The sequence below is a fragment of the Ceratotherium simum genome, chromosome 1 (genome assembly GCF_057802395.1).
Source record: "Ceratotherium simum simum isolate JZ-2026a chromosome 1, ASM5780239v1, whole genome shotgun sequence".
In the NCBI taxonomy this organism is placed as follows: Eukaryota; Metazoa; Chordata; class Mammalia; order Perissodactyla; family Rhinocerotidae; genus Ceratotherium; species Ceratotherium simum.
The window spans coordinates 78,867,513-78,893,695 of NC_141900.1; the positions used below are offsets into that span (position 1 = coordinate 78,867,513).

The 26,183-nt window shown below is 39.4% G+C and overlaps 1 protein-coding gene across 2 annotated transcripts in view; it reads left to right on the top strand.

The window, feature by feature from the left end:
- Positions 1 to 1,591: 1,591 nt before the first annotated feature.
- Positions 1,592 to 26,183, top strand: part of CPED1 (cadherin like and PC-esterase domain containing 1) — a 265,453-nt gene continuing 240,861 nt past the window's right edge. Inside the window, exons 1-2 of one of the 2 annotated variants that reach the window (XM_087430096.1) lie at positions 1,592 to 1,782; positions 2,241 to 2,720. In XM_087430096.1, the coding sequence (XP_087286222.1) occupies positions 2,472 to 2,720 (249 nt within the window). In that variant the 5' untranslated portion in view covers positions 1,592 to 1,782; positions 2,241 to 2,471. Of the gene's footprint in view, positions 2,721 to 26,183 lie in introns of both variants that reach the window. The other variant, XM_014785341.2, reaches the window with a different exon arrangement.

Here is a 26,183-nt window from a genome sequence, read left to right on the forward strand (position 1 = left end):
ATTTTCCACCTTCTTTCTGATTCCTATTATTTGAAGTCTAGCTATAAAATTATCTACGCTGTTGTCTTTCACTTCTCCCAGCCCAAAGGCAATATGATTTTAGCATCTGATTTATGCTTTTTTTCATGTCCTGTACTCAACAATTTAACGATGCATAAAAATGACCCTTCAGATTCCTCAAACTCTCAGTTTTTTCAGACTTTTTGCCTTAATAGAAACGCACGTCCCTTCCTTTCTACCTGGTAAAGAACTTTGTCTCACTCTGGATCTCATTAACACAGAAACAATTCCAATTTAGAGATCTAGTAATTCTATTATCTCTCAAATCACCTTGCATCCACCAAAACTATATCTATTGTTTAGCCATTTCCTCTTTAAAATTCTCTTGGCTTCTACAAGTCAAGTGCTGCTTCATTTTTCTCTACTCCTTCATTTGTCATGGAATTGAGGACTCTGAATCTATAAATCAAATAATATTATACATACTGGAGAGCATATATGCAGATTCATGATAAATCTAGCTTTAGTGTGAAACTTGCCCTGTAAAGTTTTAATTAATGTGTTTTATAAGGTGTAAAAATCGTTTCTCACAAACAAGGATCCCCTAGACGCCCATTTCTCTGTCTATAGTAGCTGGATACCCCTAGGGGGCGCTCCATCTCGCAAAATATAAGTGACTGACAGGAGCGTGCCTAACGGATGCGATCACTCTAGGGGTGTGGCCTCACAGGAAGACCTCAGCCCACAGGAACGAATTTGGGTTAGAAACAGGTTACAAAACCTATTTATGTTCAGAGCCTTGGAAGAATGTCTGCTTTGAGCCTAAGCCTGTCCTGAGTATCCAGAGTTCGCAAAGCAAGGATTGGGAGAGGTGAGCAACATGCACTAGACAGATTGCCTTTCTCCTTGGTGTTCCCTCACCTGACTCAGCAAAAGTGGATGGAGTTTGCAGAATTGCCCTACTAGGAGTGTCCTTGTGACGGTCTGTAGAGCATTAGATTGAACTGAATTCTCGACAAAGTCTGCTGTGTACCCCTTTCTGCTGAGCAAAAGTTACCCCACACCTGCTGCAATCGACTCATCTTAGGAGCTAAGTGTCAGGCAATTTTGAAAGACTCAGGAAAGGAGTAATAATAGCAACAGTGATATGAGTTCGGTACTAGAGCAGAAAGCTCGCTGTCAGTTCTTCTGGTACATACAACAGGCTTTCACGTTCTGGGGTCCAGACAGTACGGTGACCCTCTTACCCCATGAGACTAACCACAGTTCCCTCAAGTGAAGAACCTCCCAATTCACGCACGGAGTCTGCTTTAGTCTCACCTTCGACCTTTGTCATCAATTGATTAAGGGCTATTTGTTTTTCCAATGCTGTATTAGGAAAAAGAAATTACATAAGGGCTCAAACATCAGCTACGTATTTAAAATTCTGCTGCTCTGGTTAGGCAGCCGCATTTCAGGGGAAATGAGAAATGCTGCTCCCAGTCTGTGGAAGCCCAGCGTTTCTGATCCAGGGCTGACAGCGCCGCTCCAGCTGCCCCCGAGGACCCGAGGAGCCCGGGCCTTGGCTCCGCCCCGCCGCGCCGGCCCCTGTGGCTGCGGTGCCCGCGGGCCCCCAGCTCCGGGCCGGGAGTGCAGCCGGCGCGCGCGTGCGGGTCTGTGGGTCTGCGTGTGTGGGAGATGAATTGGAGCCATACGACGGGGTGTTTCCTTCCGAGTGGTTTTGATCAGCAATCCATTAGGGGATCCTGGAAACTTTTTTCTGGCTAAAAGGATGAAAACTGAGTAAGTACATACAACTTTGAACTTGAAACGGAATGAAACAAATACAAGCAAAACCCTAACAGTAATCATGTCCATTCAAACCGTTTATTCCCTTTTTATTTTAAAAGCCGTGAATGCTTACAGGAAAGTGGCAATTTAAAAGTGAATGGAGGGAAGCAGTTAAGAAACATGAAAGGCTAGGCAGGACGGCTTTAAAACCGGAGGAAAAATGAGGAACTGCTAAGGCGAGCTGGCCTGCATCCAGCTGTGCAACAGGCTCTTGGTTTTAACCTATTGCGTTCTCCGATGCTGTTTTCCGGCCCCAGATTTACTTTGGTGTTGTTTTCTCTTTTCCTGTAGAGACTTTAAAGGATGTTGTGAAAATAAGGCATTACCGGAAGCAACAGTTTGGCAGCCTGGGGTATTATTCAGGTTATTAGTTACAACTATTATTATTTTGATGTCTTTTTTTAACCCAGGCCAGCCACTTTTTACTGTCATCCATGGAAAGGCTCTTATTAACCGCCTCAGACTTTGGGGATCTATGATTCTTTGGCATGACCCTTCGGAAAGTTCTTAAGCGGGGATGGAGCAATCTTGATTTAAGTTGTGGAAAAAGAAGACAGATTTGTATTTTTCATGCTGACAAAAAATAGCTGCTATGACTTTTCCGGCAACGTGGACAGGGGCCAAGTGAAGCTGAACTGGTCATGGTCTGTCGTCCAGTGTTCCTTTGTCGTCGGCGATTTTGCCCCCGGCCCTTCTTGGTGGGCTTGGTGGTGGCAATCTGTCTCTTCTACCAGACTCTGACGCTCCGAGGGACGAGGAAGCTTACAGCTGCTGTCCCTGGGGCTGCCCCAAACACACCCACCGAAACCCAGGCAAGCAGATGCCAGAAAGGATTCTCTGTGGACAAACAGTGCTTCCTTCTCTCTGGTAATGCACAGGAAATCGGAAAGGTAAGACGGGCATAAGCTTAACCTTGACATTTTCTGCACAGATAGCAGTTTGCCTCTCTCTGTCCTCTCCGTAAAACTAAAATTAACTTCCATGAAGTCTGAGAGGGATCCAGAGTATACACAGCCCGGAGAGTGACCTTATGACAGTGAAACACATGTCAGCTTCAGCTTCTTATATTTACATCCAGAAAGTCCTGGCTGTTATTTTATCTCTTAGAATTTCAATTCATTTCAGCTGAATGAAAGAGACAGTTTGGAGAAGGTGGGAGTGATGTGAATTCTTTCTAAAATATTAGAATTCTAAGAGATCTGAAGTTTTACAGTGCAGGAACATAAACCAAAGATTCATAAAACTTGATAAACATTGAGTATCTCCTCAAGGCCATTGGTATGAGTGCCTAGACCATTCCAGACTCAAAGATACTCCAAAATTCCATTTTACAATTGGTTAAATTAATTTTTCATTAGTGAACACATTTCTAAAGCAATATATTTTTTCTGAAGCATTTAAAAGAATAGTATCAAAGATTTCTTTGGAAGAATTGACACACTGCATTTTATTGTTTATAGAATTAGGGAAATATAGATTATTCTATACTTATACTTTTTTTTAATTAACTTTTTAAAATTAACTTTACTAATTAATTAACTTTACTAATCTCAGATGTCCAATGGTTGGAGAAAATACAAAATACAAAACAACTCAGAATTTCTATTTTCATATACCACTCTGTTCATGCCTGTCAGTGAAATGATGACCTTCAAAATAGTCCAGTCTAAAAAAGAAAAAGAAAAAAAAAGCTACACATACAAAAATTCGTGGTAGCAAAGCCACTGATTTCCATGCTACAGCAGATAGTATAGCAAGATAATTAAGGAATCTGTAAGTACTACCTTATATCTGCAATAGAATTAGGTACATCCAATGATCGTGGTTATCGTTTGGAGCAGAATTTCATGTTAAGTATACACTACGGCTACCATTATTGCTAACACCTCCAGCATCACTACCATTTTGTTTCAATAACTCTTTTATGTCTTTCCTTTCAGACTCATAACCCTGTGAGGTAGATAAAGTAGGTGTCATTGTCCTCATCTTACAGATAAGATGACTGACACTCAGAGATGTTTAGGCGGGCCACAGGGCTGGCATTATGACATGGTACCTCCACCTGGTGCCTCCTGCAGGACTGATGCTCTAAATAAAAGTAAATTCAAAGCTCTAACAACAATTTGTGAAACCAAAACTGTAAGAACTTATTTGAAATACACAATAGTATTAGGTTAGAACACAGAAAATTTGAAAACTTTTGAGTGACTTATTTTATCGATAATGTCAAGAAGCATCTTGATCAAGAAATATGACAAAGAATAGCGGGTAATTTAACTAGAAACACATCTAGATGAAACCTCAAATGCAAGTGTGAATCAATTATTAAATGCTCTAAAGTCATTGAAGAATTTTTAGTTTTTCTGTGTTTATACTAGCATTAACTTAAATCATTTGCATTTTGGGTTTTTTTTAGAACATCAAATTTAGGATGGGTATAAACTGTGACTTTGAAAGTCACTTCTTGTTTGTTTCCAATATTAATACATATAATTTCTTTAAAAATAGGTGAGATGGTTTTGCTCTTTAAGTACCTAAAATCTTTGCTAAGAATTTTGGACAAAAAGGTTTTTATTATAACTTACAGCCTTTCTTACTCCCTACTTGACTTTACGTGACTCCTGCTTTTGCCTGTAGCTTAGACATATGTTAACTGTTATTTGTAGGCTGTCACAGAAAATTCCATTTCAGACTTGGATCTCGGGCTACTTATAAACCATCTGAAACTTATTGGCTGCTTGTGTAAAACATTCACTCTAGAATTTTCTTCACAAAAAATGCCAAACACATGATGATTTTTTTTTCAAATTGTTCACAGTCTCGGATATTTTAATCATAAGCAAGATTCTAAATTCACAATTATAATTCAGAAGCCCACTGGATACGAAAACTGAATTTCCAAACATTTGCCATGTACCTCTATTTTTAACTTAACCTGTGCCAGCCATTGGTTTAGAGCCAGTTTTTATTAGAGATAGAAAGGAAGCTAGAAAGAAAGTATCATGCAGAAGTTGTTTAAAATCAGATATAATTAGTTCTCCTTGTAATATATGTTCCAAAAAAGAATCAAATAATAATCCAGTTTTGAAGATTAAATATTCTTTCAGATAACTAAAATGAAAAAAGAAATGCCTTTGGGGTCAATATATAGATCATTCTCAAAAACAGCTCCTTATGAAGTTCATTAAAAAAATAACTGAGAAGATGCTCCATAGATTTTCCTTAAGACCTAAAATATAGCTTTTAAGCATTTTATAGAAGAATCATTGTTTCTATCTATAAATTTTGAGTTTTGTTATTACTTTTATTGGCAAACCAAAATATTCATGTTACTAGGACTTTCTCTTACTGGTATCCATCCATCTTAAGGTGGTTTTTAAAGTTACTTAAAACAGCTGATTTTGACCTATGGGTTATGGATTCCAGAACGTATTTGATGTATAAGATGTCCCCAAACCCAGGCATTTCATGCAAAATATTGTGCGTATGTGTATGTGCAGTTCTTTGGGAAAAATCACAATCCCCTTCAGATATTCAGACCTAAAGAAATACTAAGAAACAAGAAAAATGCTTAAAAAGCAATATGTTTAAACTTCAACTGTCCCTGCAGGAAGTATAAGTTGGGTCTGGATTTACAAATCTAAAAAAGGAAAACAAAACCTTAATTAAGGAATCCACCTGAGGACATTTGAAAAAGTGTTTCAATGAATGCTGTGGTGTCTGCAGGGATAAACATTCAGAAACTAAAATATACTCACAGTGTATTTCTTGAATCATAGTTTTCATACTTTGATGAATAAGGAATAAGTAAGTATTTCCTAGTCTTTTTGGTTGCAGTTGTTTCTAAGAGACGACCTTTTGTACTTTATCAGCCTAGCAATAGAGGGTTCTGTGGTAGCAAATATTCAAAGGTGGGTGACTGACTGTGCCCTTTACACCTTTACAATTGGGATCTGGTTCAACGTCCAAAACTGCTTTCAGTACAGATTAAGATCGTGGTATAGTATATGACAACTTTCCGTAGTGAGGAAGTACTCTCCCTCTTCTGGCCAAATTTTAATTCTTTTTTCCATTTGAACTTTCCAAAGGGCCTTGCTAAGCAGATGTACTTTTGTCATTTCTTCTGGGTTTTCTCCCAACATTAGTTTGAATTTTGGCTGGTAATCTGCCATGTCTTAAAATTATTTCAATTTAATAAATAAACTGAAGACAATTTCAGTTGTCTTTACTGAAGTAGGTCACTCAGTAGATTTATTTATTTTCCTGGAATCTAACACTTCAATATTTCACAACATAGGAAGCACATTGAATTATAAACAGACACAATGAAAGAAAATCTCCTTAGTATGTGCTCCTTTAGTGGAAACTTTGCTGTCTGGGGAATACATTTATACTTACCATAGCCATGTGTTTCTGATTATCTACTGTTGTTGCTCCATAAGGAGAATTACTATTTCTTTGTTGATTGACTATTCATTTTCCATTTCTTCTTGACTCTCCATTCTTCAGTGAGTGTTCTCTACAACTGTTCTGCCCACTATCCAACTGTAACCCAATGCAAATAAATGAATGTTTTCATTATGAATGTTTTATTTAATTTTGTTTGTGATTCTAATAATGCATAATATATTTAACATTTGAAAATTTCTAGAAAATTACTTGTTTAGCCCAGGTTTTTTAGAAATAGAACCTGAGGCAAACACTTCATGCTAACAGTTGATTGGATGGTGCAATCCTAGGGATTAAAGAGTAGGAGGAAAAAAGGATGAGGGAGAGCAAACAAATGGGTGCATTACGGGAGACATATCCAGAGAGGCTGTGTTAAACTGCTGCATCTCAGAACAGGCACTGGGAGAAAAGGGCAGGAAGGGCAGGCAATTTATCTCCTGGCTTTCCTTTCTTCTGTCTTTCATTGGTTAGAGAGAGTTGTCCCATGCTACTACCAGAGAGTGTTACCTGGGATCTGTTTTTTTTTTTTTTTTTGGTAGGGCAGATCAGCCCTGAGCTAACATCCATTCCAATCCTCCTCTTTTCATGCTGAGGAAGACTGGCCCTGGGCTAACATCCATGCCCATCTTCCTCCACTTTATATGGGACGCCGCCACAGCATGGCCTGGCAAGCGGTGCGTCGGTGCGCGCCCGGGATCCAAACCCGGGCCTCCAACAGCGGAGCGTGCGCACTTAACTGCTACACCACGAGGCGGCCCCTACCTTGACTCTTTTTTTTTTTTTTTTTTTTTGTTTATTGCAGTAACTTTGGTTTATAACATTGTTTAAATTTCAGGTGTACATCATTATACTTCTATTTCTGCATAGATTACATCATGTTCACCACCAAAATACTAATTACAACCCATCACCACACACATGTGCCGAATTATCCCTTTCACCCTCCTCCCTCCCCCCTTCCCCTCTAGTAACCACCAATCCAATCTCTGTCTCTATGTGTTTGTCTATTGTTGTTATTATCTACTACCTAATGAAGGAAATCATACGGTATTTGACCTTCTCCCTCTGACTTATTTCACTTTGCATAATACCCTCAATGTCCATCCATGTTGTCACAAATGGCTGGATTTCGTCGTTTCTTATGGCTGAGTAGTATTCCATTGTGTATATATACCACAGCTTCTTTATCCATTCGTCCCTTGATGGGCACTTAGGTTGCTTCCGAGTCTTGGCTATTGTGAATAACGCTGCAATGAACACAGGGGTGCATATATCTTTATGCATTGATGTTTTCAAGTTCTTTGGATAAATACCCAGCAGTGGAATAGCTGGATCATATGGTAGTTAAGGCAGTTTTTGGGGAAGCCAGGGCCTCGGTGGGTGCAATCCTGCCAGCGCCAAGGTGAAGTGGCCCCTCCTTTTCAATCTGTACTGTGCATAGGAGCTGCCAGGTCTGTGAGGGCCAGGGTGGTGAAAACAATGTCCATCACTTTATGCCCGCAACACGGCTTGAGTAATGCCCATGGGAGGGGTGTGTGAAGCAAGGTGAGCTAGTGTCTGATACAGTAGTTATGCTAATTTTGTTTTCCAAAATTCACAGAAAATATCTAAACATTCTCCCACTCTTGGGAAATAGTATCACTTTCTTTAAATGAAATGTTTACAATTATCTCACTGAGAACTCTCCTCTCCAACTGAAAAAAAGAAACCATCTCATTTCATCTTTACCCTTTCTGCTCCTCATCCCTTTCATTCATTCTTTCAATTTCTTCATTAATTTAGCAAATACTTATTGAGCAGTTTATATGTGAGAGACACTGTACTAGGTACTGGTGATACAGAAATAAAAGCCACTGTGTGTGAGACAGACAAGTAAATAAATATACTGCTAGGGAATCCATAACTTTAAGACACCATTTCTAAATGAGCTAGAAAGGGTAAAGAAAGAAAAGAGTATTATAAGCTGAAAATGCCATATACGCAAAGAAGAAATTAAAAAGCCTGATGCATTTGGAGGATTCAAAGTATTTGCTACGTGGAGAGTGTGTGTGTGTGTGTGTGTGTGTGTGTGTGTGTGTGTGTGTGTGTGAGATGCGTTGGAAGGAGCAGAGCAGGAAGGCAAATAGATGAGATAAAACATTCAACAGGGTCTAGATATTGGAAATATGGGCATGATAAGGAGTCTTTTGTGAAGGAAACAGGGAACCCCAAAGAATGGTAAGCAAAAAGTGATATGAATAGATTTATATTGTAGAGAGAACACTACGGAATGCATATTGCAGAGTGGACTGGAGGGGATAGAATTGAAGGTAGGCAGACCAGCTGGGATGCTGTTTCAAAATGCCTCTTCTTTGCCAAATCTTACTTTCCTCTTGTGTTTGAACACCTCCTTTGACCTTTTCCAGAACTGCTTCCAGAATTACTCTCTAGTAGTTATAATATTGCCATTTGCAACCTTTCCATTGGACCATCCTTTCTGCCAATAAATATGCTTGTAACCAATAAAACAACAAGCTTTCTTTGTACTTGGCAGTCCACCTAACCTAATGTTCTCCCTGTCTCTCTCCTTTCCTCAGAGAAACTGTAGCTGGTTCTCTTTGGATGTGACTCCTGGCCACCCCTACTCATTCCTTATCCTTTTCATTTGGTCTTTTCTACTGAAACTTCTCTCTTGGTGACTCCTCGGCTACCAAAACAAATGATTTATTTTCAGTCCTCATCCTTCTTCTCTGAAGCATTTTACACTAACAGGCAATAACTCTTGAAACTCCTCTTTTGAATTCCATGACTCAACAAGGTTATTCTCTGACCTTTATGAATAACTCAAGGTCTCCTTTCAGGGTTCATATCCTTGGTCTGATGCTGAAAGTAGACATTCCCAAGCTTAGTTCATTGAACCATTAATTGTCTTGTTTTATACTTTCCCTTGGTGATTATATCAGCTTTTCATATTGTTAATTTTCACCGTTGTACAGATAACTCATTTATCTTTCTAGCCTGGGTCTCACTCTTGAATCCCCAGATCTGCATCTCCAATTTTCTGTTATCTTTTATCAAGTAGTACCAAGAGCTGTGAAAAGGCAGATAATTTTCTCTTGAAATTTTCATGCCCATATCAGTGACTCCTGTTGATCACTCTATTTCCCTGAATGGGACCTCCTCCTCCCTCATTCTCCTAGATTTTAGATTTTAAACCTTAGGGTTATCTTTGCTATTTCTTGCCCTTTCTCCACATAGGCTCAAGGTCTTTATTTTAAAAATGAAGAATATGAAGCCCACAGAAGAAAAGTGCCGCTCTCAAAGGAACATATCATGTTGATAATGATGACAGGATTGGGCTGAGACCTGTGTTTTTCTTTCTTTTTTTTTTTTGTGAGGAAGATCAGCCCTGAGCTAACATCTGCCAATCCTCCTCTTTTTGCTGAGGAAGATTGGCCCTGAGCTAACATCCATGCCCCTCTTCCTCTACTTTATATGGGAAGCCGCCACAGCATGGCTTGACAAGCGGTGCGTCGGTGCGCGCCCAGGGATCCGAACCAGCGGTCCCGGGCCGCCGCAGTGGAACATGCACACTTAACCGCTTGCGCCACCGGGCCGGCCCCGACACTTGTGTTTTTCTTTCTTTTTTTTTTTTTTTTTAATTTTTTGTTTATTGCAGTAACATTGGTTTATGACATTGTAAAAATTTCAGGTGTACATCATTGTACTTCTATTTCTGCATAGATTACATCATGTTCACCACCAAAATACTAATTACAACCCATCACCACACACGTAGCGAATTATCCCTTTCACCCTCCTCCCTCCCCCCTTCCCCTCTGGTAACCACCAATCCAATCTCTGTCCCTATGTGTTTTTCTAACTAGCTCCATATACCAACTCCATTCATTGGTGTTATGGGTTGAATTGTGTCCCCCCAAAAAAGATATGTTGAAATCCTAACCTCAGTGCCTCAGAATGTGACCTTTTTTTGGAAATACTGTTGTCACAGATATAATTAGTTAAGATGAGGTCACACTGGAATAGGGTGGGTCCCTAATCCAATATGACTGGTATGACAAGAATACAGCCACATGAAGACAGAGACACACAGGGAGAATGCTGTATGATAATGAAGACAGAGATTGGAGATATGCAGCTGCAAGCCAAAGATTGCTGGCAAACCAGCAGAAGCTAGGAATAGGCAAGGAAAGATTCATCTACAGGTTTCCGAGGGGGCCTGATACTGTTGACACCTTGATTTCAGACTTTTAGTCTCCAGAATTGTAAGACAATACATTTCTGTTGTTTTAAGCCACTCGGTTTGTGGTACTTTGTTATGGCCTCCCTAGGAAGCCTATAAAAATTGGGGAGGCAGAATATTCAGCACACGAGCTGTGAAGTCAAACTAATAGCACTTGTTACCTTGCTACCTTGGACACATTTCTTGATCTCTTTAGGATTTTGTCTTTTTTACCTGAAAATGGATTTATTATCACCTAACTTACAAGGCTAGCATGAAGTTTAAATGAGATAAATTACGTGAAGCACTTAACATGTCTGGCAGATAGAACGTGTTCAATAAATATTAATCATCAGAATAATCATTATTTAATCTTCTTGAGGATTTACTCATCTCTTTAGTCCCTATAGACCCTAACATTTGGCCTTCACAAAGTAGGTGAGTGATAAGTAATTGTGGCAATGAACATAAGTACTTGGGTGAGGAGTCTCTGAGGTGAAAGCCTTGTTGAGTTTCTGTCCCTAGCTTCCAGGCTCTAAACTGCTGTTTTTTCAAAGAAAAATGAGCCTTTAGAATCAAGACAAAACTTAGGGAGGCTAATATGTCAGTCAGAGTCAGGCCTGCTTATCTGCAGGCAAGGTCTTCAGTTTGGACTGAATCGTTTTTTTTTTCAGTCTGAGTTGCTTTGATTAATGGCATGCTAGAGCTGGGGGTGTGGAGAGATGAGTTAGCAGGGGCAATAGGGGAAAGAAGTTAAGAGTTTGACCCCGAACTAATATATATCTATTTGTTTATTGTCTGTCTCCCTACATAGAATTTCAGCTTAAGAGCAAGGATTTTATTTGACTTGTTTACTACTACATCCCTATTGCCAAAACAGTATCTGACACATAGTGAGCACTGAATAAATATCTAGTCAATGAACGAATAAATAAATGAATCATGAAGTTCAGGGTCAGAGAAGGCTTACTTTAGAGCAGAGTCGAGGAAATGCACAACTTCTTCCTTCGCTCTTTTTCTTCTTTGTTGAATTCTCAGGTTCACTCCACTCCATCTTTTTCCTGTACCAGTATCCCTTGAACTCCTTCCTGTACCATCTAGCACTTCTGGTTAATGATCATCCTGCCATTTTGCTACATTGAATTGCTTCATCAATTATCATCCATCTTCTGTTCTCTTCAGCTCATTCAGTCTAGTTGGGATCTTTATCCCATAAACATTCTCAAGTATCTACCATGTTAAAAACAAACAAATAAACAACAACATCCTTTCCCAATCAGTGGCCCTTCTAACTGCTTCCCATCTCTCTAGGCTTCGTCACCATCATCTAACCTCTCTTTCTGTCAAGCAATTTCCATTTTTTATCAGATTGATTTTACCAAAAATTGAGCTTTTCCTTTTACATGTTTTTATATTTTAACCAGAGTTGAAGGTAAAGATTTTAAAATCGTGCCGATAGCATCTAAATACAGGAGTCTATGTGTAGGAGGCTCTCAGGAGATGTTGTCAGCATACTAACAGGTATATGACTTTCATAGAATTAGTTGGGCTGCCTGATGAGCATTTAATGCCTGTGGGGTTCTCTGAGATTGTTGATTAGAGCTATGTTAAATTTTTATAATGAAATATGCACATGGGTGAAAAATTGTTCATACTGAAATTTGCTTATGTTAGATAAATTTTAATGAAGTCTTGATGAAGCTCATATTTAAGCAAGTTATGTTAAATTTCCTATGAATCAAGGAATTAATCAGTTTATAGGTGTCATTCTCTCTTGTTCTTTCAAGATAGTGGCAATAGCTTCTGCTTCTTTCTTTCCCCCTCTAAGAAATTCTGTTTCTCATTCTACTGGAGGTGGAAACTCACGTAAGATAAACCCTCCTTAATGGAAACCACTAGATACACTGACATTATAAAAAGTGCTTCCTGTTATCAACTTTGAGTGTGTGGCCTTCTGGGGTGAAAGGAATGTTTTAGTTTTATTTTTCCCTTTGGTTTCCTTTGGCTATTTTTTGTAGGGAGCCGTTCTCACTAGAAGGATGAGCTCATGTTCTAAAATAGGATTTATGTTCTCTAACAGAACTATACCAAAGTTGGAAATTTGCAAAGTAAACAGTACTTGGTCAACTTTTATACTTTACAAAGACTTGTTCAAAATGCAAAACAAAACATCTTGACTTATCATGTACAGGGTTAAGAAAGGTATATAATAATAAAAGATGCATTGAGTCTTTGCTATATATAAGAATCTTAAAAAAAAATTTATCCAATTTTTGATTGAATTCACTAATGAAGGGTAAGGGTATGTATGATCGAAAATAATAGATGAACCAAAATAATTATTAAGAAGGGCACATGGATTTTTAAGTGCAGAATGGACCCAATCATGTGTTCTGAAATATAACTACATTTGGTATCTCTAGTCCTTACTTGGGGACTCTCCCATAGAACCCCCACCAGTTTGCTCATAGTGCATTCCAATCAGAGCGACTTGCTAAGCGGATGCTCAGAGACTCTGCGTTTTGCTGATGAGATCAGACCTAGCTATGTCCAGCAAGGCTTCTAACCCTAAACCTGTTAAGCAGATTGAATAAGAAGTCTAACAGAACATAGGTATGTTGTGGAGTAAACCTGAGCTTTGGTACGTGTTGGTTTAAATTCCAGCAGTGTCATTCACTAGCTATAGGACATGGGCAAATTTCCTCTAAATTTCTAAACTCTTAATTTTCTCACTGGAAAAGTGGAGCTAAGTCCCACTTGTGAGAACTGAATATGTGTCTGAAAACACCAAGGATGGTAGCTGACCAGAGTTGGCGTTCAATAAATGGTGGTGTCCTTCCTGTCCCAAGAAGCTAGGTTGAAGCTCTGACCTCAAAAACAAACATTTAAATGGCTTTTATTTGTTTCAAGAATATGCATATAGTATATATTTTTGATTCTCAGCCTATGTGATTTCTTCATTATCTTTTGCTTAGGCAAACGTTTACAGCAGCATGTTCTGTGCCAACAGTCTTCAGTTACTGTTCTCTTTGGCACTTCTAAGTGCAGACACATCCCACTGGTTTTCCAGGGCTGTGCACCGTGCTTCTTTCCTCTCGCACTCAGAAAGCGTTTGACTGCAAGTAGTGGGAATGCAGCACATCTTCCCTGATTTATAAAGTATAAATTATTTACAAATTTTAATATTTAATTCTTTTTTTGTTTTGCTTGAGGAAGATTTGCCTTGAGCTAACATCCATGCCAATCTTTCTCTATTTTGTTTGTGCGTTGCTGCCACAGCACGGCTGCTGACAAGTGGTGTTGGTCCATACCCGGGAACCGAACCCAGGCTGCCAAAGCGGGGTGCGCCAAACTTAACCACTAGACCATTGGGCCAGCCCTAATATTTTAATTCTTTTTGTAGCCAATTTCTTATAACACACATCACAGCTGGTGTTGACAAATCGAAGCTGGTATCTGCTGCCCTAAGTATATTCTGATTATGCCTAAGAGAGAGGTCTGGGAAAAAGTGGTCAATTCAGGATGGGACAGTCAGGCAAGGGGAAAATCCCTGATGACAGTGAATAATCTATGGGGAGAAAAGAGAATTTATTTAAATAGTAATATTGCTCCAGGGTCCTGGTGTTTTTATTTGTTCTGACATATGAAAAAGTGGATGGTGTTGAGGTGCTGGTGCATACTTATGGAAACCTCCTGAACCACCTGTTAAAGGCCCATGTACCTGAGGCAGATCTTGCTGTGCCCCATTCACTATCTCCAGGTGAAAGAGAAAAAGCACCAGTGGGGACCCAGTTCCAATGCTGAAGAGTTGAGTGACCGTTGACAAGTGACTCCTTTGGGCTGTGCTATAGGGATGGAAATGTCTGTTGCAGAGATGTTATGGGATCAAATTAGACACAGTAGCTCAGAGTGCTTTGGAAAACATTGAGATTATAAAAAGCAGGGGAATAAACATCATCACATCTGTTAAAAGAAAACTGAGGGATATTAAAAATTTTAAGAGTTTATTTGAGCAAAAATTGATTCAAATCAGGCAGTGCCAAACCAGAAGTGGTTAGGAGTGCTGTGCCGGCAGGACTGCAGGGAGAGACTTTCACGGAGAAAAGGCCGAAGCAAAGTAAGGCAATTATCGATTGGCTAGAGCTTAAAGCCTTGTTGGCTGTTTGTCATTGGTTATCCTTAGCTTTTGATTTTGTCACCTTGAGGCATTTACAGGCTTAGATTGTGGTTTGCTTGTGTAGACCACCATATTACAGCCACCTTGGTCTAAGGGTTTCCTTGTTTAATTAACTTAACACATCCCAAAGGATAACGTCATGAAAATATTCTCATTGCATTTGGCGCCTCTTCAGGGAAAAGAATGCAGACATGCAATATACATGTGAGTACCGAGAATGCTCCTTTTTTCACTAAAAAGCGTGCTATACAAATGTCAAGTTATACAGTCATGTTTCAGAACGCCGCTAGGAGTCCGCAATCGCACTGTCACAATTGAATTTCCTCTGGGTGTTCCATTGTTTCTTTAACAAGCAATAGGAAGTATAATAGCATTCCAATAGTTTCAGCCCTAAGCCTAGTTCTTCCCCGGTGGAAAATCTAGCATTAATTTAGCCAAAGTTCACAAATGCTTCAGGAAAAATGGAACAGGAAATTAACTTTTCTGTAGCAGGGCAGGAACGACCTGACCTCAGCCAAGCCTCAACCAGAAAGTTGACTTTCATATTGAGCAGTAAGCCTTCTCTACTGGACACACCCAGAGGGCAGAAGTGATTTCAAATGGGTTTTTCCTCACTCCTCCTTTTATTATTAACTATCTTTTTTTCTGAGTAAACAGTAAAAACATTAATAACATATCTAAAGCTTCCTACACACAAGCTAAACCTATTTATCCAAGTATTTTAGTGCTACATAAGCTGTTTTAAAAGCAGATAGGTTTGGCGCTGAGTTAATTTTCTTTTTTGTGGGGAAGTAGATAAGGATAGAGGAAAAAGAGATAAGCTAATTATTTTTCTTTTAAACAATAGTTAAAGTCATACTGTGTCTGCTTTTAACAAACTTGTTTGCTAGAGAGCAGATAAATGTATTTGTGAAAATATATTCTGTCAGAAATATAAACCTCAAGAAGATAGAATTATCTCCTATTTTTACTGTAAAATAAAGATGTTTTGAAAGGAAGCCCCTTTTCTGTGATATAAAGGGGAGGATGCCTCATCATCTAATGAGGTGCACGTGATCCTAAGCACAATTCTTAGCAAAACCCTGAAGGAAGTAACCAAGAATTTATAATAATGTAACCACTCCCTGTGAAGTCAAGCATTTAAGCAAAACCTAATAAATTACTGGCAGTTGGATCAGGGCAGGGATCAAGTTTACACAATGCCTGGCACATAACAGCTCGAATGAATGGATGAATGGGATCTAGTATAATTCATGCTGTGTGTCCGGTATAGGACTTCCTGTGGTGGCCAGCCGTCCTTAAATTCTTTTTTTGTATTTTCAATTGAATTCCTAAACTCTGTTCTCCCCAAACAACACACACAAGTCTTCCTCCATTTATAAGATGTTCTCGTCTCCTTCTTTCCTGAGAAGACCAAAGCAATCTGTTGTGTTAGAGGAGACACTTTCCTCCTTAGGCCTGGCCTGTGAGACTTGCTGGACCCTTTAAGAGTAAACTGGACCTTTAGGAAGAGAACTCACTTTTCTACTCAGTCACAGAAGAAAGCCAGATGCTATTCTGCAATATGATCTATCCCCTAAGGGAAGGATTATAGAGTTTAGGGAGTTTAAAATTTGATAACAGTATTAGACGATGTCTTATTCTTTCCTCTAGAGATAGTGCTTATGCTGTGATATTACTAGATGTTGTCATTTCCTGCCAATTTTTTATTTTTAAGACAAAAAGTTGGCTAACAAATACTAAAACATTCTAGAATGAGTGTGTAATTTGGAGAGCTCTAAGATAGATTTTGAAGGAATATGTGAGGTTGTGTTATGATGTCTGGTGTGATAGCGCAGCATCTGGCAACATAAGCAGGATTGGGGTAGACTGGGTGGAAGCTTCTAGAGAGGAAGAATGGGAAAGAGCGTTCTTGGGGCTCACTCAGTCTGGGGAAAGTGTTACCCAGGGTCATCCCCCGGGAGAACCAAGGTTATATATTAGTACTAGAAGGGACAAGATGAGGAAGCCATGGAGAGTGAACAGCCACGAGGGTGCTCAGAGTAAGCAGGAAAACAGAATGAGTGCCAAGGCATAAATGTGTGCTTAAGGAAACTGGGTCTACAAATTTGGTGTAAGGCAGGATGTCTCTTGTATGCAGAATGTGGTGCCTGAATAGTTAACACTTGTTCTTCCATTTTTCTTAACACTTTGGCCCCCACATGGGTAGGATGAGGCAGAGTTCCTCTAGGTTTGTGAGGTGTATGCCTCTCTCCTGTAGCCTTTCATTCAACCAAGAACTGGAGCTGACCTTCGCTGCCCTGGAGATGCAGGGCCACCTGCATGGAGTATGTTGGCTCTCCGTCCTTAACCATCTGTGCAGTTCATGGGGACCCTGTATTTCTAGGGAGAATCTAGATGAACTGGTTGCTACAGGGATGTGAATGCTGAGGAGAGAAGACAGGAGCCTGAGGTGCTATCTGCATGGGCTTGACAATATTAGACAGTTAACGTGGGTTTAGGAAATAATCCTCCTCTCCCGGGGGTTACGAATGTGGTGACTGGATAGGCAGTGGATGGAGAATCTTAATCCTAACTCAGTGCCTGAATTCTACCCTTACGTCTGGCAGGTGTTTTATTAGGCCAGACTCGCTGTCCAGAGTAGAGCATGTTGGCTGTGGTGCTGAAAGAGATTCTAGGCTGGCCACCACAAGTTTTTTTTGTGATGGCTGCTGCAGAAGCCTGGGGTCTGTTGTGTGCAGTGGTGAAATGCAGAGAGGACTGCAGGGCTAGGAGGAGAGTGGAGATCATAAATTGGGCAGGATGGGTGGTGGGAGGATGAGCAGCAAGCCTTGTAGTGGGGAGAATGGAGAAGAGAGAGTGAGGATTGAAATGGAGAATGAAAATGGGGAGTTCAGGAATTTAATAGGTGAATACTATGGAAGGTCCTAAGACTAGACAACGGTGACCATATTTTCTAAGTCAAAAAGAGAGAGCGTAATGTGATAAAGTGCTTTTTACATCCTGATTGTGAATTTATAGAACATTATAACACAGCATAAAATTAAGTCATATTTTGTTGTGCAGTTAACATATTGCCTAATTTTTATCTAGCACTCAAATCTGAAAAGTATGTACATTGTATATACTGTATCAGTGGCCATATTTTTTTTCATAATGATATGTTTGTTCTAACACTGGATTTTTATCAGAGAAAAATAGTAGAAATGGTGGTCCATTGATTATTTTTAAATGCTTTAGTGTTCCTAATATATAAACACTATCTTTTCATATTCTACTTGTAATTTGACAGAAACCCTATGAGATCATATGATTGAAATTTTTAAGGTTTTTATTTTGTTAAATTAATTAAACAAAGAGGCCATTACATTGACATAGTTCTAATGCTGTGGTGGCCTACGTAAGCAGATAAAAATCTAAGCCTGTAAATGCCTCAAGGTTACAAAATCAAAATGCGAAGGACAACCAACAGAAGCAGCCAACTAGGCTGTAAGCTAGAGCCAATCAAATAATTTCTTTTTCTTTTTTTTTTTGGTGAGGAAGATTTGCCCTGAGCTAACATCGGTTGCTAATATTCCTCTGTCGTTTATGTGAGCCGCCACCACAGCATGGCCACTGACAGACGTGTGGTGTAGGTCCATGCCTGGGAACCAAATCTGGGCTGGTGAAGTGGAGCATGCCGAACTTAACCACTGGGCCACTGGGGCTGGCTCAATAATTTCCTTTTTTCGCTTCCACACTTTCTCATATATATCAGTCTTTCCTCTGGCTCCTGCCAACAGGGCGCTCCTAACCACTTCCGGTTTGGTGCTGCCCAATTGGAATGAATTTTTGCTTAAATAAACTCTTAAAATTTTAAATATGCCTCAGTTTATCTTTTAACAATTTAAAATCTTTTAGTTTGTGAAGAGGTTCTCTGATGTGATAACTTCCTTAACAGATATTTAAAGGCACCTTACATTGATGAGAGGCTGCGTATTTTCGAATGCTTTTACGTGCACTGTTTGAATCTCCTTTGATCCTTACAATAGCAGGAAAAGTAAGATGGAAAGTTGGCACTCATTTGCAGAATAGGAAAGTGATATCAGCAGATAATGAGTTGGAATCCAGGGGAGACCCAGGATTCAGAAGGCCCTGAGCTGTTGCTGGCAGAGCCTTGAACTTAGATTCAGAGTCTGTGACATCTATGAAGATGTTTGGCAAATTGTTTGATGCTTAGGTATTGATATTGTTGTCATGACCCCAGTGTTCTTTCCTTTCTGTTACATTGCCTTTGTACGGACTTACTATTTTAAGACTGAATTGCTGAATTAACTCCTTGTTTTGGCATCAGGGGACAGACACTTGCTATTATTTAAACATTTTTCAAAAGAACAAGGTCTCTCCTTGTCCTCTGCTTGGTTTTTCATAATTGTGGATTGTCAATTTTATATTTTCTTCATCACAGATGTCCTTTACTGCTGACACTGAGATAAGACTCAGGGGCCTGGAGAACATTTACTCTAAAACCAGCAAATGTGATCAGAGCTTGAGGATGGAAAGAAAATAACTTCTTCCTCCTCTGAAGCTCCATGTTGAGTGTCTGAGAAGGAGTGGACCCAGAATAGGGAAGAGTAGAGAAAGCAGAAAGCAGAGAGAAGAAGAGACAAAAGAGGAACACTTGGTGTGGTTTTTATTTGCTCCAAAATAGGAAGTAAAATCAAATGTGCCAAAAGAAAGAGTAATCTACGTTCTCTCCCGATCACATTTAAAGCTTTAGCTTATTCTTAAAGATATCTTGAAGGAAGCTATCATGACCACCATCTCCCAGCTATGTCTGTGTTTTTGTAATCTCAGCTGGGTTTTTGTTATGTCTGTAAAGTTACAGCAAATAGTACACTGATGACCCACAGCTGTGCATCGTGGGTGGCACCTCAAGGAAACGAGTCTTGGATTAGTTGGAGAAGAAGCCTCCAGAGGAGGCTGAGAAAGATGCTTAAAATGATTTTCACAACAGCTAGAAAAGAGAAAAAGAAAAATTTGGGAGAGGCAGAGAAGGGAAGAGAAGTTTCTCCACCTTGGTTGAAATGGGTGAGCATTTCAGTGGGAGTGGAGATAGGCAGCCAACCACTACTGCAAAGCATGGGAAGGCAAGAAGTCACAGCAGGAGACTAGATATGGACTTGAGGAGAAATTGCAATCTTGTGTTCTTGGTTTTGTTTTTAATTTCTCCCTATCTCCAAAATTCCTGCTACATATTAGGGTGAGCCTGGGGAAGGAATGAGCAGCACACAGTTGAAGCTATGCCCAGCAGGGCTGTGCATTCACTGGAGTGTGATGAGCTCAGAAGCTGTTCAGTCTGCCTTTTTTTTTTGTCTTGCAACTTGCTCTTCTCTGGTCTCTTCTCTTCTCTCTCCTCTAGTTGTACAAGCTCTATACTGTGCACCCCTTTTAGAAAGGCACAGTGTGGTTCCAGGTTGATTGTGAGTGTGCAAAATGGGCATAGAGATGACCTGGGAATTCTCAAGGTTTACCTTCAGATTATATGCTTACTATTTTCTAGATGTGGGAAGTCTTTTCCATAAGCAAAAATCATAATATATCCCTTAAGTTTCAGTATTGCAGATGTTCGCAGTGGACTAAGGCAACTTGACATTATTGACCATTAAATATTTTCCAGCTTAGCATGGCCAGGTCAGGGTCCGTCATGCTGTTCTCTTCTGTTTTCCTCTTTTGTGCCCACCTTTCTTCTTCTAATATGACAGGCTTAAGACTACTTTTCTATTTACTAAATATCTTCACAGCAAATCCTTTCCTTGGGACTTTTCTTCCCACTTCTGGAACGTTTCCATCCTCTATAGCTTACCTCTCTCTCTGTTACGTACACTGTGATTGGACTGTGCTGTTGCTGCTTCTCCTTGCTCTTTTTGCATTAAACCAGGCTTCATAGTGCAATACTTACTGCTCCTACCCTCACAGTGCTCTCCCTTCCCTTTTTCTCCAGGTGTGATTAGATGCCTTCTTAGCATGGATCTTAGGTCTCTCTCTTATGGCTTGATCATCCAGGTCACTGAGTGCTTCCATTTTTTTAAAAAACTTCTTTTCTGCATTGTGGAAATGATGGCATATAGTTCTTAGGAAATCTTGTGATTTAGGTAGTAACAATCTGGCCTTCTGGAATTCTATCAGAGTACCCATCCATCCAGAAAACAAACTAAAACAAGAGAACACCCTCCCTTTATCTGTAGTAATTCCAGTTTTCCTCATCTGCCTCCTTCCTGCTATGGCTTTTAGTAAAAGCTTTCCAAGTTCATCAGAGTTGGACCTGGGTACAAAGACCAGCATAAAGTTGCCAACTTCTAAATTCTCTACTACTCACTAGGTTTTGGTTTCCTACATGCTAATTAACCAGATAACAAGTAATGTTGCGTTACCTCCATTTATATCCTCATTGCTGGTTATTTCTTGTTGCCTACCTGACAGTATTTACCACTCACAATAAAAAGTAACTATGGTGCTGACCTTCAAGGACTTCCTGTTTTAATTTCTCTTCCCGTCTTTTCTCTCCCTCTAAGAATTATCTTTCTTCTCTCATTTTCTTTCAAACACAACATTCATAACAGATGCAAGCAACAGCACCACGCCACCTCAAAGAGCTCCTGGGGCATTCTTTAACAATTTACCCTGACCAGAGCTCTTACTTCTGCAGCGACTTACGCTGCATGATTTCAGTAACTGTTTATTGCTCCTCCCACTAAAACGTAAGCCCTCAGTGAGGGCTAGAACTTTGTCAGGGTTCTTCACTGTTGCCTCCCTCAGAGCCTAAGAACCGTGCCTGTCACACAGAAAGTGTTCACAAATATTAAGTAGATAAATGAGTGAATGGATGAATGTTGAGAAAGAGCCAGTGGGAGAGAAGGGGGATGGGATATTAAGGATCCAGGAGAAGAAGCAAAAGATGGATGAACTTCTCAGGGATTTGAGGGTGGATATAGGGAGGAGATTTGCTGCTTGTGAGGAGGGGGAGTGTGGATCTGGAAAATAAGCAGAGGGATTAGCCACAGACAAGAGGAGGACAGTTTTCTTCTATGCCGATAGGCTATGGGTTTACCAAACAGAGGCTGTGTAACTCAGTGTGTTTCCTTCTACTAGTGCTGATTTCCTCTGCAAATGGGAGGCAGTTATCTGTAGAAATAAGGAGGCAGCTGGAGAGTAGAAAAGTTTGTCACTATGGAGAATGTGAGAAAGAATTGTCCAGGGAAGCATAGCAGAATGGTCTGGGGAGCCTGAAGACTGCGTTGGCTTTGCAAACCAGTAACTGTCCAACTGGGCACTTGTCTTCAGCAGCTCTCAACAACCCCAGCCCAGGTGCAGGACAGGCATGCTGCTGCGATCTTCTTCAGGTGCCTCAGCTCAGTGTTTCCCCAGCATCCTCTTCCTCCCAATTTACCTGGCACATCGTAATTTATTATGACTAGTTGCTCGTGTCTGCTTTCCTTGATGGGCTGTCAGCTCTGTGAGGGCACAGACTTGTCTGTCTTGTTTACTGCTGTTTCCCCAGCTCTTCCTTGCTTGAGGCTTTGCCATGTGAATGTGATGCAAGCAGTGGAACTAGGGAATTTAATATATTGGGTAGAGAGTGATTGGAGTGTTGGACCATGGAATCTGAGCTACAGAGAAAGAAGGTGAAAAGGAGACTAGTAGCAAGTTGGCATGAGTGGGAAAGACTTGTGGCTGAAGAACTGATGTATTGGGAAAAAATGAGAAGAGCTGGAAATATATGAATGTGATCAGAGAATGGAATGAATACATATCTCATTTTATAATTTGAGAGGTGGGGCTGTTTTGGGGACCACGAAGTCCAAGATGTGGCCATTGGAGTGGGTGGTTGCAGTGAATGAAGGAGAGGGTCATCAGGAGTGAAGAGATCATGGATAGTTTATGGCTTGAGGTGCAGCTGTCTCCACTGGGACTTTGTAGTGGATTTTTTTACCTGATAGTGAGTAAAATAATTAAAGGGCATGCATGTGTTTACAAATAATGAACTCATACTTTGCATTTATGCATTCATTCGTTTGCCTATTCATTCACCTATTACCTCTTATTTAGAACCTGTCAGTAAGCTGTATGTACAACAATGACCAAAGGAGACAAGTCTAGGCCTTCATGAAACATACAGACTTGTGGGAGCAGCAGGTATTACACAAGTAATATATGACTATAAATTGTGAAGAGTGCCAAGGGGAAAATTAGAATGAGGAACAGGTGATGATGGGTTTTGGCCATGGCTATTTAAGTGGGTGCCATTTCATTAAAGCTATATTGGGGATACATTTTTTATATTGAGACTTTATTGTTTTTGTTTCCTCTATTATTTGTTTAGAACTTAGAGCCACAGATGAGCAAACTTGCCTTTCATTGGATGTTGAGTATTGGGATAGCCACAGGGTACAGTTTGGGAGTGCAATCAGAAGGTGTTCAGTGTCATGGAGCAGTTCCGAGAAATGTGTGATCATTCCATGACAGGCTGGAGATTCAGTTGAGTCAGCCGTGAGACGAAGGCAGGTTCACTAAAGGTTCATTTAAGTAGGGAACATTCTCGTGGGCCTCTGCTTGTGTACCCAGGGAACCTGTGGTCTCTAAAGTGTCTTGCAATTTTAAATAATTTTTAAGTAGAAATGTGTAGGATATGCATCCTAGAAAACTCCATCCATTTCATTTCTTGAATTCTCTGAAATGTGTACCTTTCACCAATGGAAAAAATCTCTCTATTTTATTCTTACAGTGGAAAAATGAAAACATAATTCACTATGATAGACTCTACAATATTTCTAAAATGCCAAAAATCTAGACCAGCAAGGCAATTTGACTTTTAGTTATATATGACACTCATCCGAGGTCTACTGTATGATTTGTATTTGAGCATCAAAAGATGTCATAAGTACATGGCTACCTTAATAAATCCAGAAAAAAATCTTTCTGTCATGTGGGAAAAAACAAGTTTTATTTTTCATCCCTACTATATTTTAAAGAGCTGTATTTCTTGCTTTTGTGGTAAGTCTTGGTGAAGAGTTTTTAATAGTGTAACTGAGAAATATAGTTCTTTTGTAATATAGCTCTTTACTTTTTTTTACTATAAATTCATTATTTTTGCCCAAATATTTAACTCTATTTTTGTTATTCTTGATACTATTAAAAATTCTACTGAAATAAATTTCTTGATACAAATTTTCACCACTTTCTATTCCCAATCTCTCATAGTAGTATTTATAACAAAGACTTTTACATATTGAAGAAAAAGATATTTGCATTCATTCATTCAAAGTATTATTGTGTGTACACTATGGGCCAACTACTATTCTTAGGTTGGAGAAACAAATGTGAACAAAATAGACAAAAATATATGCTTTCATTTACCTTCCTTTATGGTGTGGAGAGACAGACAATAAACACAATAAATAAGTAAATTATATTTTTGTGTTTAAAGGTGATGAGTCCTACAGAGAAAAACATATATCAGGGTATATGAAAGCATGTAGTTTATTGTAGAAGTGTTTTCGATGACAGAGCCCAAACAATATTAATTGAAAAGCTTATAGAGTTCCTAATATAAAAATAGAGTTAGAACATAATATTGCTTATTATTCAGTTTTATTCATATATATTTAACATTTTTTATTAGTGGGGTACTGTGTTGGACACTTTCATATAGAAAATTTGTGTAACTCCCAGTACAACCTCAGGAGGTAGGATTTGTTACTAGATATGTGAGAAAACACTGATGAGGAGAGATTAAATAACTTGCCCCAGTGGATGAAGCAAACAAATGGTAGAGCCAGAATTCAAATCCAGATTTTTGATTCCCAGTCCTCCTCTGTTCTTACTCTTCATTGCTGCGTCTAATACTCCACAGAGTTTATCACAACACTCTATCCTTTGCTTTATCTAAGGTGGTATAAAGGTTTCAGATTTTCAAGTCCTTCCAGTAAAAACAATAAGTGTTCAGTTTTAAAACAACTTTCATGCAGTCTAGCAAAGTGATTTCTGAGGAAGTATTATGCAGGTCTCTCAAGAAGTAGGGAGAGAGGGAAGTGATTCGGGGGTTCAGAGTATTAACATCCTGTGACACTCATTCTTTTCTAACTTCTTCTCAACAGGCCTGCAAGTCTCGTTTAGTTACTGTAGCAGTGGCCAGGTCAAATGTATTCTTCCACTAAAAATATATCTTTGAAATTGTAGGAGTAATCAGGAGCTCTCATTTCCAAAAGTGCTGCTGTTGGCATTCGATAATCCCGCAATTGCTGGTGCGGTTGACATAATTGTTTGGACAGTTTTTATTTCACATACGCAGTGTGTGCACCTGTTGTTGGACCAGCTAAAACTGTTGTCGCCCCTTGGTATTGAGCCATTCTGCTGATACAGTGTGTTATAAATATTACAAGGACAGGAGCAGTTTGTATTACAGGATAATACAACATAATTTCACTGACAAGCTCATTTCCTATTTATTCTCTGTAGTCTGAGACATGAGTTAAAATTTGTCTATGTTGTCAAGGTTATTACAAAATATGACCAGTAATTATGCTGTATTTGGAATATGCTCCATATAAGATATACTAGTAAGAGCTACCTTGCTCTTGTTTAAACTGATCCTAGTTGAGGGGCAAGGAGGGATGGTATCTTTCAAAATAATAATAACTTAAAGTTTGAAAATACACTCTCTTGTGAAATCACTGCCCTGCTGGAGCCAGTTGTAATAGAGAGGAACATCCTGTGATTACGAAAGAAAATAATGTGAGACGGGAATTCTGGACACTGTGTGTTTTGCTTGAGTGACAATGATATATTTGGAAGCATCTGTCCTCCCCTTTCACCTAGATGCATGTTTGTTTATTTTGGCCTCCTGTGGGCTACTGGTTCTCTCCTACTCCTTGTCCACAGGCTCAACCTGTATTTGGGTTCAAATATTCCCTCTTATAAGTTATCATTACAAGCAATTACAACATGTGCTAGGGAATCAGGTCCCAATTTGCAGTTAAATTCTTGAGTTTAAATAGTTTCATTATCAATGAAATGCAATATCTTTTAACGATGGAAAATATCTAATCATGTTTTCCCAACATACCATGCACAGAAGGTGTGATTAACTAGTGTTCTATTCCTTTCCATTATATTCCTCACACACATATAAGCATCTGTGTTAGCAAGTGCAGGCAGAGCTCTAACTCAGAAATGGTTTTCCTGACTTTTTGCTCTTTATGATATATTATTATTTTAAAATCACATATACGGTACTTCGTATATGCCGGCACGGCTCTAAGCACTTTACAAATATTAACTCTTTAATCCCCACAGCACCCTTAGGAGGAAGATATTGTCTAAGCTCACACACGTAGAGCTGGTGGAGCCAGGGAATTCAAACCCAGCAGTCTGGCTCCAGAGTCTGTGTCTTCCTGCGCTACACTATGCTTTGTCTATTCGTTTTCAGACAGCGATAATTTATATGCAATGAAAAATAGGATTGGT